This window comes from Cololabis saira, chromosome 10, assembly GCF_033807715.1.
Source record: "Cololabis saira isolate AMF1-May2022 chromosome 10, fColSai1.1, whole genome shotgun sequence".
NCBI lineage: Eukaryota > Metazoa > Chordata > Actinopteri > Beloniformes > Belonidae > Cololabis > Cololabis saira.
The window spans coordinates 5739705-5757819 of record NC_084596.1 but is presented as its reverse complement, the minus strand read 5'-3'; the positions used below and the strand labels follow the sequence as shown (position 1 = coordinate 5757819).

The window sequence follows — 18115 nt, the reverse complement described above, 5'->3', positions numbered from 1 at the left end:
ATGACAAAACAGAGAACATCCACTTTCCCTAAGAGCAGGATTACTTTTGACAAAGTACTGTGCTATAATTAAGCAAGCATTTGAAAAATAGTGCCACAACCAGGAATGAGAGATACATGATCTTTCAGGCATCTCAAGACATTTGAGTTTAGAGGCTCTGCTGGGATTTGAACCCAGGATCTCCTGTTTACTAGACAGGCGCTTTGACCAACTAAACCACAGGGCGTCTGTAACCTCTCACTTACCTCGTCTACATGGTGATTTCTCTTACCAAAAACAACCGGGGCCTCACAAACTAACGTTGCATAACCCCCCCCAAAAAAATACACCATGTCCCACACATGTCAGGATGCAGTAAAAACCCCCTTTGAGTAGATTTAGACTAACTATAAAGTAGTAAAACCCGCTTTTATACACCAATTGGCTGAGAATCAAACTCGTTGAGTGGCAGTTTCATAAAACTAGATAAAATGCCACTTGATGTGTCCGTACAGTAAAATGTCACGTTCCTTCTTCTCTGTCATTCAGGGTTAGGGTTCGAATTTTTTTTTTCCTTTTCCCAGTTTCAGGCCTTGGTAGAAGAATACACAAGTCATGGATCTGTCAACAGGCATCCTCCTTCGATAGCTCAGTTGGTAGAGCGGAGGACTGTAGAACCAGTAAAACAGGTATCCTTAGGTCGCTGGTTCAACTCCGGCTCGAAGGACTGCCTTTATTTTTCATCTTCCCAGAGCGGGACTCTATTTCATCACTGTACTCGGCTATGGCTTTGGCCACTGCCATCTACTTTGGTTGGGACATCTGAGTTGTTACACCACGTGTGTTTCCACATGTTACAATCAAAAAGGGCTAGTGGTGCAATGGATAACGCGTCTGAGTACGGATCAGAAGATTCTAGGTTCAACTCCTGGCTAGCTCAAAAAATCCTAATCTTTAATACTCTACCAGTCACAACATTGGTAGTGTACACGTTTCTTCTTCTGTCTCATTTATTTATTTACTTGCTTTTTTCATTTGTCTCTGTGTATGCCCGGAAATGTACACTTCAAAGGTGCCGCAGGATAGGCCGTCTTCCATAATGTTTCCAAATCTGCCCCGGCTCATGCATTATGTTTGTCTTTCATGGGACCTCTTTTATTCATTCTCTTCCTTCCTCATATCTCATTCGAAGCAAATGCCCTTACCTGACGACAGGGGCGGCACACCTCCGTAAACTCTTCTTCCAACCTCACACTGTGTTCACTGACATAACTGCAGAAACAAAACTAAACAAAACTTATTGGAATAGACAAATAGGTCCAAATCCTGCCTCAATCAACCCTAAAAGCACACATTCTGGAGAAAAAGATGACTTTGGGACTTTCAGAAAGGTTTACGATGTGTTTTAGATGAAAGTTATCCCTGTTATGAAGTTAACATCTCAGCTTTGAACTACCCACATAAGAGGGACAGCATGCAAAATGATATTGAGTTGCATGGAGCAATGATCGCAGGGATAATTCTACTGTTGTCTGTGTCTGTCACGTCACAAAGCCCTTACGATCTGCATCTTACGATCTGCATCTTACGATCTGCATCTTACAATCTGCATCTTACGATCTGCATCTTACAATCTTCATCTTACAATCTGCATCTTACAATCTGCATCTTACAATCTCTCTGGAGGACATTTGGTCAACTTTGGGTGGTACTAAGCACAGCAACAAGGTTGTGGTGTTTAAAAGATTTGAACTCAGAGTCTCTTCAGATACACATCCTTGTGTTTGTCAGATATGTTCCCTTCAAGAAAGTAACAAAAGCTGAACCTTTTTATTTACATGAAGATGATCTGTCTCCATCTGGTGGTCACATTACACACTACACTTGATGAAAAGGTTTATTCTTTTACATTTAGGTAGCAGCATGTTTATAAATAACTTTGTCAAATTATCCAAAAATAACTCATTTATAAAGAATTAATTAACTAAAAGTATGGTCATTGATCAGTCTTTTTTTTTTTATGGCTCTAGTGGCCCTTTGATCAAGTTGCAGACAGGAAGGGGGTAGAGAGAGAGAATGGAGATGACATGCAGCAAAGGCGCCCAGGCCTGGATTCGAGAAATCAAGAAAATGATTAAATATATTAAAAAAGAAATCCAGACATGAGGAAAAGTGTTTAAACACGTGACTTCTTTCCTCTTTAAAAACCTCACCACATGTCATGTAACCATGTTCCTGTAGGGGGCGGTGTGACGTCACTCCCCAGACTCCTGATCTTCACTGTTTCCAGGTCCTGAGGTTGCAGACGTGAACCAGGATAAAATGTTCAGGACAGAAAGTTACATGAAGAGCAGAAACACTAAAAAATTAAGTAAAACATCAATATAGTAAATGATGAATATGAAGTGTTATGAAGTGAAGCTCAGCCGTCTGCAGCTTGTGATAAACCAGCGTTTGCTGAACCAGCAGTCACTTCCACTTTACCACAGGCTGATATGTTCCCTGAACTTCCCCCTGGAGAGTGGAGGTCACATGTTTCTGCTGGAGCTTCTCTTTCTCCACAGTCACAGGCCGTTTTCGAATTCGCATACTGTACTACAAGTATACACTGATTTGTCCAAAGTGTAGTAAGTAGTATGCTGTATGTGAACAGAAGGAAATCTGCAGTGTGCGAAAAATACCCGGATGTTGTACTGATCTGGAAAAAAATCCGCAGCATGCTTCAGACAGCCTACCTCGCTTACAATATCCCAGAATGCAATGCGGCCTCGGCCGGGCAGCGCTTTTTTCTTTTTTTCCTCAAAGCTTTATTGAGAAAACAGCTGCAATTGGACAGTGATGTGATGTGAAGGCAGAAAGGACTAGTTACACCGTGGAGAGGGAGAAGGAGGAATATAAATGTAAGTAACTTTAATATATAACCTTTTTAATTCAATTTAGTGTAAGGACAACGATTAAAAATTGTGGGTTTTTAATAGTATGTTAGGTTTTTGTTAGTTATCTTAGCATGCTTGCTACGTAAATAAAAGTGAACTAAGTGTTATGACAACGTTATATATCGGTAGTTCGTTGTATTTTCATGAAATAACTTTCATTTCTGTGTTTTGACAGAGAATTTGTCCGGGAGCTGAAATAAATAGATGCAGAGAGAGGGTTTGGACAAGGAGGAGAAGATGGAGAGAGAGCTACTCGACAGAGAGGAGAAGATAAATAAAATAAAATTAACTTCAATAGACTGATATGTTCATTTCAATACATTTATTAAAATCCATTTCCATCCCTTATGTCATTTCATCAATGAATTTGGTTTTACTGCTATTTCAACATTTAAAATAAGATAATCCTTTATTAGTCCCACATCGGGGAAATTTGCAAAATATAGCCCGACTGGAATCGAACCGCCGTTTGCTGTACGAAAGTCGCTAATCAACCCATTGAGCTATAAGATATACAGCTCTGTTCTGTCTGTGGTATATATATATCCATCTAGTAACAACACGAAGCTTCACTTTATATTCAGACAAACTAACGTGACAGCTACAACTGTTAGATTTAATCTATTAAACCAACATTTATTTCCTAAATGATTTATTTCAGCCGGTGACAATTCTCCACAGGGCTGCAGGTTTCTCCCCGGGATGAGGCCGTGGGTTGACCCGGCGATCGCGTCTGTTCTCCGGCCGTGAGCTGCTGATGCGGCCGGACCGGCGGCTCTTTTGATCCCCGAAACATCGGATCAAATTTCTACGCCTTACTTTTACGCCTGAATGTTAAAAGATGTTAAAACGTAATAAAGTGGCATATTAACAGCGCTACAGCTGGAATTACAACAGCTTCTAGTCCAGTGTTTCTCAATCCTGGTCCTCCTGCATGTTTTAGATGTTTCCCTGCTTCAGCGCACCGTGATAAAAGTACGTGTGTCATCAACAGAGTTGTGCAGACCTTGGTGACAGCTAATTAGGACCTTTAATTAGAATCAGGTGTGTTGGTGCAGGGAAACATCTAAAACATGCAGGACAGGGAACACGAGGACCAGGATTGAGAAACACTCTAGTCTGTTTTTAAATCTCATCTTTCGCTGACGTTTTGGTGCGAGATGCATTCTGGGATACACTGTAGCACACTGCTGTGTGAACGGTCTGCTGGAGCAGCGTACTGAATCCTTCATTCAGTAGGCAGTATTCAGTGCATACTTTGCAGTATGTAGCATATAGTGCGGTAGTGTCTGAATTCGAAAACGGCCACAGTCTCTGGATCTCAAAGCTTCCAATCAGTTTTTACACTTTTAAATCAACCTGATTCAGAAAAACATCCACATATTAATATGATTATTATCATTTTAACTGAAACAAGTCTTGTAAACATCAGAGTAGACACCAGTGTGATCCTGGTCTGGGGAAGTTCTAGAAACCTGGGAACACAGGAGTGACGACCCGAGCTGACTTTACATCCCCAGAGGTCCAGATGAACTTCTGTCTCCATCATGATTCATTTTTACTGCTGCTTCTGTTCACCTGCACATTGAAACTCAAAGTTTACTTGACTTTTGCTCTCAGGCTTCACGGCTGATTAAAAGTCAAACATTTACTACATCTAGTGTCACAACGTGCTCTCAGTTGTCAACACGCTGACGGTAAAGTGACTCATCTTGGGAGGTTTCCTGAGCGTTCCCAGACCTCCACCCTGCAGAGAGAAGCTGAACCGCTGCACCGCCCTCTGGTACCGTCCAGCAGCATCTTCAGAGCAGAACATGTTCCTGCAGCGGCTCCTGCTCCCAAGACGGCTCCATTTAACTGAGATTACACTGTTCACTGTTCTAATTCACTTATTTCATCTGCATTTAACAGGAAGAGAGGATTGTGGAGATTTAAAGCCTCTTTTCTGAGTGAAGTCTGGCCAGAACAAGAACAGTGAAATCAGTAAAGACACATTTAAATCCAGAAATATGATCCGTTGTGAACGTGAACTCTGCACTTTGTGATGTTTCAGGACGAAAACTGCCTCAGTTTTACTTTAATATTAGATTCATGTTTTCTCCGTCACATCTGAGTCAAATCCTGGAATGAAGACTGAAGAAAACACTTTGTTAGAACATCAGAAGTTTTATTTCTTACTAAATATTCAGATTGTTAAACACAAAACATCTTCAACAGATTTAGACATCAACAACATGTGATGTGCAGATCTAGTCTGGTCCTGCAGCTGCAGCGATGACTACCGGCCCCAACACACTAGTTTACACAAACTACAGGCTTTACTGAACTGTTTGCTGCGTTGCTGCTGTCACTAACAGTTATGACATCATTTACTTTGTTCTCAAGTCTAAAAAATGTTTTTATCTTTAGAAAACAAGAACATTTTCTGTGCTAATGAACAAGGAAACGAGTGTGAATGCAGACATGAAATCAGAAATGAAGAAGGTCTGGTGGGTCGTCTGTTGGAGTCCATGAAGAAGAAAAGAGAAATACAACATAGAAACACATCAAATATAATAGATAACAACAATTACAACACAGGCTTATTTCTATGTTTTTATACTTAAATAAAAGATGTTAATATTATTAATATTTCCCAGGTGAAACTACAAAAGAACGACTTTCACATCCAAAGATGAAATAACAACAAAATATCAACTTATAGAACAAAAACATCCCATCCATCAGAGTTTGAGACGTTCATCTCTGAGAAGAAAAGAAAATCAATAAAGACATGAAGAGTAAATAAGTCTATTTGAGTTTACAGAACTCAGCTGAGTTTCCAGAACCGTAAACCAGAACTCCAGCGTAGAGCGGCCGAGTGAAGGGGGTCTGGACTCTGTGGAGGAGGGTCATGGTTCCAGAGACGCTGTAGAAGGACAGAACTCCTGCTCTGTGATCCAGGTAAACTCCTATTCTGGAGCTAGGAGGACCTGAGATGTAGGTTTTGACGTTGTTGTACCAAAATTCATATCTGTCTGATTCACAACGTAGTGACCAAGATTTGTCATTCCATCCAAATACACTTTCACCCCCTGATCTGCTGATATTCTTGTATGAAACTGCTACATAAACTACACCTGCTTTCTTCTCCACCTCCCAGTAACGACGTCCAGTCAGACTCTCTCTACTCAGGACCTGATAATAATCACTACTGAATCTGTCTGGATGATCAGAATAAGACTGATCTTTGTCCATTAAAGTCACCTTTCTGTTCTCCTCTGACAGTAACAGCTCTGTGCTTACTGTGTTTGGATCCAGAGTGATTTCACATGAATATTTCAAGAATCCAGCTCTGCTCTTTGGTTCTGGTCGTGGTTCTGGTTCTGACAGTAAAACATCCACATCAGTGATGGTCAGTGAGATGTTTGTCCACGTGTCTCTCAGGATGTCCTGTAGTCGACCTCTGACCTCTGACACAGCTGCTGTCACGTCCTGGAAGTACCTGAGAGGACGGATGCTGATGCTGGAGGAGTGTGTGGACTCACTGAGTGGTGACAGTGAGGGGTAGTTGTGGAGGAACTGGTTGTGGTCCTCGATGTCTCTGAGCTGCTTCATCTCAGCGTCTCTCCTCTTCAGGTCAGTGATCTCCTGCTGCAGCTTCTCCTCCAGGTCTCTGACTCTCCTCACTTCAGTTTCCTGCTGGGATCTGATCTGCTGCTTCACCTCAGACCTCCTCTTCTGGAGGAGAGAGATCAGCTCAGTGAAGATCTCCTCACCGTCCTCCACTGTTTTATCAGCAGACTGATCGATGGCCTCCACCTCCTGCTGAAGCAGCTTCACATCTTTCTCTCTGTCCTGGATCTGCTGCTGGATTTGTTGTCGACTCACCTCCATCTCTCTCTGCCTCTCCGTCCTTTCTGCTGCAGCCGAGACCGTGTCGTGGCCTTTATGTTCATCCACAGAGCAGAGATAACAGATACACTTCTGATCAGTACGACAGAACATCTTCATCACCTCATCATGACGGGGGCAGATGTTGTCCTGCAGGTTCTTGGAGGGATCCACCAGCTGGTGTTTCTTTAATGGAGCCACATCATGATGAGGTTGAAGGTGTTTCTGGCAGTAAGAGACCAGACAGACCAAACAGGACTTGACAGCTTTCAGTTTTCTTCCAGAGCAGACATCACAGGCCACATCTTCAGGTCCAGCATAGCAGTGATCAGCAGGAGCAGCTTGGAGTCCAGTCTTCTTTAGCTGCTCTACTAAAGCTGCTAACATGGTGTTTTTCACCAGCTCAGGTTTCTGAGTGAAAGTCCGTCTACACTGAGGACAGCTGGGGATTTTCTTCTCTCCTTCATCCCAGAAGTTGTTAATACAGTTCATACAGTAACTGTGTCCACAGGGAATAGTCACTGGATCCTTTAAAAGATCCAAACAGATCGAACAAGAAAAGGTTTCCTGGTCCAGCTGATCTCCTTTCTGCGCCATTTCTCCTCTCGATAACTGAGACTGAGACAGTTTTACTTCCTCAAAGGTGAAAAGAGTCTGAGCTCTGATCTACAAATCAGGTGTGCAGAGAACGGAGGCTGTCAGCTCTGTGTTCAGCTTGTGTTGTTCAGACCCGTCTTATAGCTGCAGATCTGCAGGGGAGGGAACCAGGAAACCTGCTCAGACTGGATCTGCCGGTTTATGAGGCTCAGAGTCCAGCAGGATAAGATGTCTGAGATAAAAACACTTGAACTCTTTCAGAACAGGAAACGTTCCTGTTTCAAACTACTATCAGTGTCACGTTCCAGGTCGTTTTAACGCTAATTTCTCAACAATGACATTGATACATGTTTAACTAGGACACAAAGCTGTTCTTGGTTGTTTGAATAGAAATGGCAATAAAAGAGTTCTTGGTGAGGTGACGGTGAGTCTTCAAAGAGATGTGCTTCTCATCAGAAAGTCACTGGTTCAATTCCCAGTTCAGACGTGTTACATCTTCAATAAGTAAGATAGAACTAACTTATTTGAGGAGGGGGGGCAGGGAAGGTGTTGGATAATGAGGGAGGTGTATTTATCATTGTGTGTGCATGTTTTTATCAGTGGACTATGTCCCAGATCTGCTCCTCAGCCATTTTCCTTGATGTTATCAGCTCGGTACAGTTCTGATCCAAGTTTAAAGGTGTTCTGAGGCGGGGGGGGGGGGACTGGTGGCAGCAGAGCGTCTTGTTTTCATCCGTCCAGGAAGATTGTGACTAGACCGGCCTGCCAAGCCGCTCTGCCAAGGTCAGATTGTAGAATCAACAATTGCATTTGGGTCAGACAATTCCCGCAAAGCCGAGCTTTCAACTTCTCCAAGGTCTTTTCCATCCTGCCAATGAGATCAAAAACCGCAGCTAGTCTGATATTCTGTTCAATAATCTCCTCCAGCTGTGATTTTGCTCCCCAACGTTTGAGTCTGAGTGTTGGTGGCACAGCTGATCCCTGTCAGCCACGTCAGGCAGCTCTGAAAGGGTCGGAATAGCTGTCAACGTTTTTCCAAATTTGTCAATATTCCAGGTAACCAGCTCCAAAAAGAGGAAATCCTGTTATCAGAAATCCAATTATGAAGCATCTTCAATATCCTCGACCGACAGTATGGACAGTATGGGGGGGGCACAACAAACTACAAGAACGATGGACAAAAATTATGGCTATGAGATACTTACACTGTATAATTAATAGAAAATGGAAGAGGAGAAGAGAAGAGAAGGGTGAGGCTCTGCCCAGCAGATCATGTCGGTGCCCCCCTGCAGCATAGGCCTATAGCTGCATATCTACCACGAGACTAACTATTATAGTCTTGTTCTATAGCTGCAACTATGACTACTGACTCTAACACACTCAAGTTTACACTAACTAAAGGTTTACTAACACTAATTAGAGGTTAGTGTTAGCTGCTGCATCTTGGATCAGCTGGAGCCTATTTAGCAAATTACTTGGACATCCTGCTAATAACACGTAAACTTCGCGATATTACAGAGATGGAAAAATTCCTATTTTACAAACCTGATTAATATATTGTTTAAATGACAAATCCTGATTGAAACAACACCAAGGTTTCTCACAGTTGCACTGGAAGCCATCGCAACACCATCTAATCCCTTCCTAAAATGCTCTGGACCAAGAATGATAACCTCTGTTTTATCTGAATTTAGAAGCAAGACATTTCTGGACATCCAGTCCTTGATGTCCCTAAGACATGCCTGAAGTTTAACTAACGGTTCTGTTTCATCCAGCTACATAGACAAATAGAGCTGCGTATCATCAGCATAGCAATGAAAGTGTATGCCGTGATTCTGGATTATACTTCCCATAAGATCTTCCCCGACTTTGTTCAACAGGATCTCTCCGAGTTCCCTGGTGGTGTAGGAGAAAGTGTCCTCGTGGTTTTCCCCGCTGTAGGCGATCAGTAGATCACTGGATGTTTCCAACAAGCCAGGATATACTGGGTCTGGCATCCTCTGGGTCTGTGTCTCCTGGCTGACCGGTTCAGCAGCTCTGTGAACATGGTATAGTTGTTGGGGTGTGGTGAAATGCTGGGGATGGACTCTTGGGTCTCCTGTTGGAATGACAGCCGGTCAGCCTTCGGCAGAAGGGGACGGTTGTTGCTTGTAGAACGGACCGGATGGTTCTGGTTATGGCCGGTGTTGGGTGGGGGGGATTGGGTCCAGGACCTCTTTCACAGCTCTGGATGCTAGTTCTCTGCTCACACAGACAAGGTCCGGGTTATATCCTCATTTCCATCTGGCACTGTGCAAGGATTTTGGCAGTTGGTGTTTCGTTCTGAGCCAGGTTTAGACTGTGACGCCCTAAACTTACTAATTTTTGTCCCACTCTGATGTCGGTGTGTATTTTTTAATGTCAATCGTAAGATCAGGTGAAAAGTGGATCCTTTTCATCGAGAGTTTACCTTTTTAAAACAGGCTGTAGGTCCAAACGATTCCTATCACAGAGGAACCAGAACCTCAGTAAAGCTTCCACATTTCTACCTTCATTTTGGAAGATAAATAAATGAACCAGTGCATGTTGTTTTTGTTGAGTCGATGGTGAAACGGTGCTACGCAGCATTACCTGGGGAATATAATAAAGGTGGTTGGTGACTGAAAGTCATGTGTCGTTTATCTGAGGTCGTATTCTCCTCCTTATCAATCAGATGGTTTTTATTGTTCTGATACGTAACAACCTCCGACCTGAGAGAGGGAGGGTGAACTTTTGAACTCTTGAACACGACTGTAGGATCGCTGACGTGGCGATTGGCTTGAGCTGCAACATGTGACCCTGACGGGGAACCGGAGGAGGTCAGCCGTGCCGGTTCACTTGCAGGCTGAGGCTGCAGAAGCAGGTGAGGGGTGAGGACATTCACACGGTTTCACACCAACATCTGCTGCAGCAGAGTCAGAACCATGAAACCGTTCAGACCTTCATCCGGACATGTCTAGCTCCTTTTCTCAGGCTGTTGGAGCACACAACCAGAATGAAGTCAGAGTGGTTTTGAACCGGTTCTTCTGGCCCAGCCAAGCTACCTTGGAACTGGTTCCTCTGGATCGGAGCCAGTTCTTAGTCAGTGGAAACAGAAAGCCCAGTTCCAAACTCAGCACTGGACCAGAACTTGGTTGGTTGGTGTCCGTCCGTCCGTCCGTCCGGAGTTTTGTCGGGTCGTGTGTGTGCGTTTCGTCGGCCGGCGTCTGAAACGCCGCCATGGACCTGACCAAACTGACAATGAAACACGGCATTAAGGTCTCGCCGAGGTTTCCTTGTTCGATGGAGGACTGCAGTCTGGCCGTGGGGCAGGTTGTGGGTCACAGCAACATCAAGTCCACTGATCAGATGAATAAAGCGGTGGTCATTTTTGTGGATAGTGTGATGAAGGCGACCACGGTGGTGGAGAACGGGATTGTTGTGAACGATATGCTCGTGCCTGTTCTGCCGCTCAACACGCCGGCGAGAAAAATCACTTTAGTCGTTTCCGAATTCGGACACTACCGCACTACATGCTACATACTGCAAAGTATGCACTGAATACTGCCTACTAAATGAATGATTCAGTACGCTGCTCCAGGAGACCGTTCACACAGCAGTGTGCTACAGTGTATCCCAGAATGCATCTCGCACCAAAATGTCAGCGAAAGATGAGATTTAAAAGCAGACTAGAGTGCTTCTCAATCCTGGTCCTCGTGGGCCCCTGTCCTGCATGTTTTAGATGTTTCCTTGCATCAACACACCTGATTCTAATTAAAGGTCCTAATTAGCTTACACCAAGGTCTGCACAGCTCTGTTGATGACACACGTACTTTTATCACGGTGTGCTGAAGCAGTGTAGCATCTAAAACATGCAGGAGGACCAGGATTGAGAAACACTGGACTAGAAGCTGTTGTAATTCCAGCTGTAGCGCTGTTAATATGCCACTTTATTACGTTTTAACATCTTTTAACATTCAGGGGTAAAAGTAAGGCGTAGAAATTTGATCCGATGTTTCGGGGATCAGAAGAGCCGCCGGTCCGGCCGCATCAGCAGCTCACGGCCGGAGAACAGACGCGATCGCTGGGTCAAACTACGGCGCCGTCCCGGGGAGAAACTGCAGCTCTGTGGAGAATTACAGCTGGCTGAAATAAATCATTTAGGAAAATAAATGTTGGTTTAATAGATTAAATCTAACAGTTGTAGCTGTCACGTTAGTTTGTCTGAATATAAAGTGAAGCTTCATGTTGTTACTAGATAGATATATATATATACCACAGACAGAATAGAGCAGAATAGCTTATAGCTCAACGGGTTGATTAGCGACTTTTGTACAGCGAATGGGGGTTCGATTCCAGTTGGGCCATGTTTTGCAAATTTCCCAGATGTGGGACTAATAAAGGATTATCTTATCTTAAATGTTGAAATAGCAGCAAAACCAAATTCATTGATGAAATGACATAAGGGATGGAAAGGGATTTTAATAAATGTATTGAAATGAACATATCAGTCTATTGAAGTTCATTTTATTTTATTTATCTTCTCCTCTGTCGAGTAGCTCTCTCTCCATCTTCTCCTCCTTGTCCAAACCCTCTCTCTGCATCTATTTATTTCAGCTCCCAGACAAATTCTCTGTCAAAACACAGCAATGAAAGTTATTTCATGAAAATACAACGAACTACCGATATATAACGTTGTCATAACACTTAGTTCACTTTTATTTACGTAGCAAGCACGCTAAGATAACTAACAAAAACCTAACATACTATTAAAAACCCACAATTTTTAATCATTGTCCTTACACTAAATTGAATTAAAAAGGTTATATATTAAAGTTACTTACATTTATATTCCTCCTTCTCCCTCTCCACGGTGCAATTAGTCCTTTCTGCCTTCACATCACATCACTGTCCGATTGCAGCTGTTTTCTCAATAAAGCTTTGAGAAAAAAAAGAAAAAAGCGCTGCCCGGCCGAGGCCGCATTGCATTCTGGGATATCGTAAGCGAGTTCGGCTGGTCTGAGCATGCTGAGGATTTTTCTCCAAATCAGTAAGACATCCGGGTATTTTTCGCACACTGCAGATTTCCTTCTGTTCACATACAGCATACTACTTACTACACTTTGGCCAAATCAGTGTATACTTGTAGTACAGTATGCAAATTCGGAAACGGCCTTTGTCAAATGTTCCCCCGTTCGTTAGTGATCAGGCACTAACACACTAATGTGTGTGTGCTTCATCTCAAAACTGGCAGCTCAAAGATTATGTTGCTCTGATGAACTCTCATGGTCTCAAAGAAATCAATCACCGGTGAGGAATTGATCCAAACATGTAGAAGGATCTTTCCATGAGTTACAACCTTACTGATGTGAGTTTAAAAGCTCTGCTGGGTGTTGAACCCAGGATCTCCTGTTTACTAGACAGGAACTTTGACCAATAAGCCACAGGGCCTCCATTTGAAGAAACAGGTATGTAGAGACACAGATAGTGGGACATTTTGCACTAGCAAACTATAGGCTAGCTTGAGGAGCATAGCAACCTGAAAACCGCCAGGTCTACACAGATTTCAACGTACCCTGAATTCCAATCTCCACCCTAAACCCTCAAGCCCTGAACCCTCACAGACTTTAGTGACATCAGCTGGAAGTGATCAAGTGTGAGAGGGTGTGAGAGCTCCAAATGGTAGAAATAACCCTGCGTTCACACTGAAAGCGTCAAAAATCTCCCGACGCCAGCATCTCGCTGTTTGGTGCGTTCATACTGAAAGCGGCATGTACTGTCGACGCCTGCAGTGGGCGGGGCTAAAGCTGCAGTGGGCGGGGCTAAAGCTACACTGGGCGGGGCTAAAGCTGCGCTGCAGAACTGGAGGGAACAGTGGGAACAGCTTACTCATATACGTGCACATCTTCAGTTTCCTATTTCACCATAGATCACACTTTGGGAAGCCTTCTTTATATTTTAGCGTTATTTCCGCGTAGATAAGAGTGAGTTTGATGCTCCTGTTGTGCGTCGCCCATGTGAACTCTGAACTTATAAAATGTATGAACATTTCAGGATTATGAATTCCAAGTGAAAGCAAGACTTTGGTTTCGTCCTGGGGCCAGAGTTTTTATGACTGCATGACTCCAGACCAGAGAACAGACCCCCTGGGTTTACGACATCTAGGAGGGGGGTCAGACCCATAAGCCCCACAAAATTAGCAGGGTTCCTGGAGGAACAAAGGAAAAGACAACGCAAAGGGACCAGAGAACAGACCCCCTGGGGTTACGACACCAGGGGGGGTTCAGACGAAGTGGAGCCCCCAGGAAACCAGTGGAGGGTCCTGAAAGGGGGGGGACTGTCCCTCACAGTAAAACCGGCCCCCAAGCCCAAAAGCGGGGAGCACCCAATCACTTGCCAGGGGCTGGTGACATCACGCAGCCCGCGGAACTCAAAGCCCCCTTCCTGCCCAGCGCTCACTCTCTCTCCTTCAGCCAGCGGACCGAACGGACGTTCCTGCCGACGGTGCAGCCGCTGCCGCATCTACTCCCCGAGAGCCTGGGGCGGGGGGGGAGCCGTTCCGGACCTGCATTAACAGGCCGGGCGTAAAATCCGATACCAGAGCGCTGCGCTCTCAACTCTCTCTGTCTGCTAACTCCTTTCTTCCTTTGAGCACTTTCCCCACACCAGGGACCGTGCCGTCCAGGACGACTGCTCCGCCAGAACCTGCCGTAGAAGCTCCAGCCTTGGACCCGCGAACCCCTCCCGCAGCCCGGCGACACACACGGGACGTGAACCGACGTTCCGAGGGAGGAACCGGCCCCCGTGCGCAACGAGGCCGGTGTTGAGGCCGCGGTCAGGACCAGAGAGGCGGCGTGAGGCGCCGCTGCAGCAACTGTTGCCCTTTTTTTTTTGAAGTAGGAGCAGGACAGAGACTGAGGGACCGCTCGCTATCGGAGCATCCCCGCCAGAAGCGATCGGCGGTGGGGTCAAAGCTGAACCGGACCTCTCCGACACCGGGAACCCCCGGCAGGAACCCGGTCACCACCGACAGAGCCCGCAGCCCAGATCCAGAATCCAGAGGAGACGTGAGGTGGTGTTGGGCGATCAGTCAGTTAGAACGGTGTAAAGCTGAACTTATGTTTAATGAGATTACTGTATGTGTATTACTGTACGTTATCATTATTGTGTTCTTTATCATCTTTTTATTATTGCTTTGATTTCTTCTTCCCATTCCATGCATTTAACTTTCATTTCATTTTTATTGATTGTTGTTTTCCTAGTTAATTAATTGTTTTATAATACTTAAGTTCTGCCATCAGGTTTATTTGGGGTGTTGCGTTTATCATCTTGTGCTATCACCTGTATGTAAATAAATCCTGATTGATTTTTAATGAGTGGTTGTTGTTATTTCATGCAAGATTTGGTCACAAATTGATTTGTTTAAGCAGAGCCTAGTGTTCGGACCTCACTCCTTCAATTATATTATTGGCTACTATACTTAAACCATAATCATATGAGACTGATTTTCTGCTGTTTAGTTATCATTTTCTCCGGAGTAAGGCCCCGGAGTGGTGCCCCTACAAGAATTATTATCATTTTGGTAATACAATTTGATAAATAGTCAACTTTATTAATTATTAATAATTATTAATAATATTCATTAATAGCCTTCGATAACTGGACAGCCAAGCTACCTGAGTTGCACAACAAAATGGTGCCCCAGCGTGAGGCTCTCGACAGAAACATTTGTGACCAAGTTTGTATGAAATAACAGAACATTCATTTTGATCGGGAAAGAAAATATTTTTAATTTTCTTCCCCTCTCATTATCTGATTCCTACGGTTATTTTAAAACCTCCCTGTTCTAATGGCAACCCCGCTTCACTAAGGGTTGGTTGCTTTGTTAAGTTCTTTAATTTTATTAATTTGAACTTTTATTCTTCATCACACGTTTATTAATCTGTTTGATTAATTTTCCTCGGCAACCTTACTTCACTGAAGTTAATGGTTGGTTTTGTTTCAAGTTCTTTAAATTCCATTAATAGAACTTTGTCGGGATTACCCCATGTGAGTTATTCTTTCGGATTAATTTCTATCGTGTTTGTTAAATTGAATCTTTAATTTGGGTGGCATTTCAATTTTAATCCACCATTATTGATTCTCTTTTGTTTTTTGTGCTTCCAAGGTTATCTCAATTCTGTTTATGATAACCAAGAACCCAACTGCTTTGAGGCACATATCAGAGTTGGCTCAGTCTCTCATGCTTCATTTATTGTCTCATTCCTCCTAATCTGGGTGATAACGTGAATCTACTTCATTACTGAGTGTTAATCTCTTGGCAGAGTCGCAAGCGAAACACTGGTGTCCGGTTCGTGAACTGCGTGTGGTGTACAAGGCAGGAAACTCATCGCATTTGGACGCAGAGCCAGCAGAGGTGACCAGAGGTTGACTAGAAGGACCGTCAGGCAAGTTCCGTTTGAATAGGAAGCTTTTCGCCAGGTTTCCTTCCTTCCCGGGCCCCTGGCCAGACGCGCGATGAGTAGCTCAGGTAACCATGAAGGGGAAGCCGAGGCTTCCCCCAGCGTCACTTTTTCCGACACTCAAGAAGTAATTGCACGTATTATGGAAATACCCAGAGAAGAACTGTTTACGATAAATAGCTATAACCTCCAAACCTGCGAGGAGAAGATAGTGGAGCTCGTTAACTTTGCTAAAAACCCGACCAAAAAACTCCTTAAAGCCGACATTTTGGGCCAGCTGGCCTTATTAGGGCAATGTAAGGCAGAACTGCAGGCGGCGGAGCACGGGGATAGAATTAACGAGTGCAAATCCTCTAACACTGCAAGATAAGCCATGGTACTTGTATTTTCTTTTCAGGTCGTCCTGCCAAAGCTGTCTTTTATAGCTTGTCACACCAATTATTCAAAATGTCTGAATTACTTATGGAGAAGTTTTATTAATTGGAGGAAACGGGGAACATGTGCACATGTTCCCCGTTCAGTCACAGTTCCGCGATCTCAAACTTCACATGTAAAGTTTGAGACTCTTTTAATGGGTTCTATTTGTAGTTTCACTGTTCTACCACTAGGTTTTGTGTGTACGCATGGTCGGAGCTGTGCGTATATTTACACCTGTTTCTGCGCACAAATACATGTTGATAAATACCATACTTTGCGTGGGAATGCTCGTACGCACGCTTTACGCACAGATCTGTGCGTACGCACGGTTGATAAATGAGGGCCCAGGTTTCACGATATAAACCTGGTCCCGACCAGGTTAGGTTCAGAGCGTCTGTTATTACGGTAACTGACCAGGTTAGGTTCAGAGCGTCTGTTATTACGGTAACTGACCAGGTTAGGTTCAGAGCGTCTGTTACTACGGTAACTGACCGAGAGCTTAAGTTACCTCTCTTTGTGAAACAGGCTAGAGTTACCTCTCTTTCTCTGGTTTGAGTTACCTCCCTTTGTGAAACGGAAAACTCAGAGTTTCCCTCATTTCAGGGTTAACAGACTCAGAATTTTCACTAAACCTGCTTTGTGAAACGGACCCCTGAGCTCCAGGGTTGGGAAACACTGCCTTACTGAATGAACCTCAGCAGCTGAAATACTTTACTTACTATGCCTGTTGTTTCTATTGTCAAACAAATTTCACACCTTGGGACATTTTAATGCCTTTTATATTTTTTATTTCTTTGATTAATTGTCTCTATCTAGGTCATGGTCTCTGCAGGGTCTCATACATATGCACTACAAATGTATGTGTGCTCCATCACTGACAGCTCAAAGATAATGTTGTGCTGTTGAACTCTCATCAATCACCGTGTGAGAGGAGAAGGTGAAGACTTGATCCAAACATGTGGAAGAATCATCTACAAATTCTTGTTCTGTGAGTTTAAAGGCTCTGCTGGGAGTTGAACCAGGATCTCCTGTTTACGAGACAGGCGCTTTGACCACTAAGCCACAGGGCCCTTTTTTCTCAACATTTTGACTTTTTTCTCAACATTTCAACTTTTTTCTCGAAATTCTATCTATCTATCTATCTATCTATCTATCTATCTATCTATCTATCTATCTATCTATCTATCTATCTATCTATCTATCTATCTATCTATCTATCTATCTATCTATCTATCTATCTATCTATCTATCTATCTATCTATCTATCTATCTATCTATCTATCTATCTATCTATCTATCTATCTATCTATCTATCTATCTATCTATCTATCTATCTATCTATCTATCTATCTATCTATAGATAGTGAAGTGACAGCAGCAGTGTCAGGATGACTGAGTGGTCTAAGGCTCCACACTCAAGGACTGACTGTTTCCTTCATGTTCACTGAGGATTCTGGTCTCCCTGTGGAGGCGTGGGTTCAAATCCCACTACTGACAACATTTTTAACACATGCAGCCAAATGATGTGTAAAGTTCTTCCTGCTGGATGCATTACATTTCTCAGTCAAAAGCGTTACCGTGGCAACGATAGATGCCAAAAAGTGCGCCCCCCCCTTCATCTGATTGGTCCATATTTGATAGTTCCTACTTTCTGCCATAACTTTTGAATGGTTTGACATAAAGACTCGTGGGTGGTGTCATCGGACTCGGTATTGAGTACTTGACCTTCATTGGCATGCATTAGCCCCACCCCTTTTTCTGATTGGTCGATATGTGCTAGTTCAGATTTTCTGCAATAACGTTTGACATAAAGACTCGTGGGTGTCACAGGTGTGGTTTGTTGAGGACCCAAAC

The 18115-nt window shown here is 43.7% G+C and overlaps 2 protein-coding genes and 3 non-coding genes across 5 annotated transcripts in view; 1 reads left to right on the top strand and 4 right to left on the bottom strand.

Moving 5' to 3' along the window:
* Positions 1-18115, bottom strand: part of LOC133452321 (NLR family CARD domain-containing protein 3-like) — a 674416-nt gene that overhangs the window by 559662 nt on the left and 96639 nt on the right. The gene's annotated exons all lie outside the window — the stretch shown is intronic.
* Positions 153-226, bottom strand: trnat-agu (transfer RNA threonine (anticodon AGU)). Its single transcript has one exon. It is a non-coding gene; the product is annotated as a tRNA-Thr (tRNA).
* Positions 618-706, top strand: trnay-gua (transfer RNA tyrosine (anticodon GUA)). Its single transcript is given in 2 exon segments — positions 618-654; positions 671-706. It is a non-coding gene; the product is annotated as a tRNA-Tyr (tRNA).
* Positions 5096-7522, bottom strand: LOC133452325 (tripartite motif-containing protein 16-like). The gene has a single exon (XM_061731572.1). It carries the CDS (start codon positions 7383-7385, stop codon positions 5706-5708), a length of 1680 nt encoding a protein of 559 aa, XP_061587556.1. The 5' UTR covers positions 7386-7522; the 3' UTR covers positions 5096-5705.
* trnat-cgu (transfer RNA threonine (anticodon CGU)) lies at positions 17260-17331 on the bottom strand. The gene has a single exon. It is a non-coding gene; the product is annotated as a tRNA-Thr (tRNA).

Bases quoted from the DNA above. Each gene is read 5' to 3' on its own strand.
- LOC133452325 (XM_061731572.1), bottom strand. From the start codon at position 7,385: ATGGCGCAGAAAGGAGATCAGCTGGACCAGGAAACCTTTTCTTGTTCG.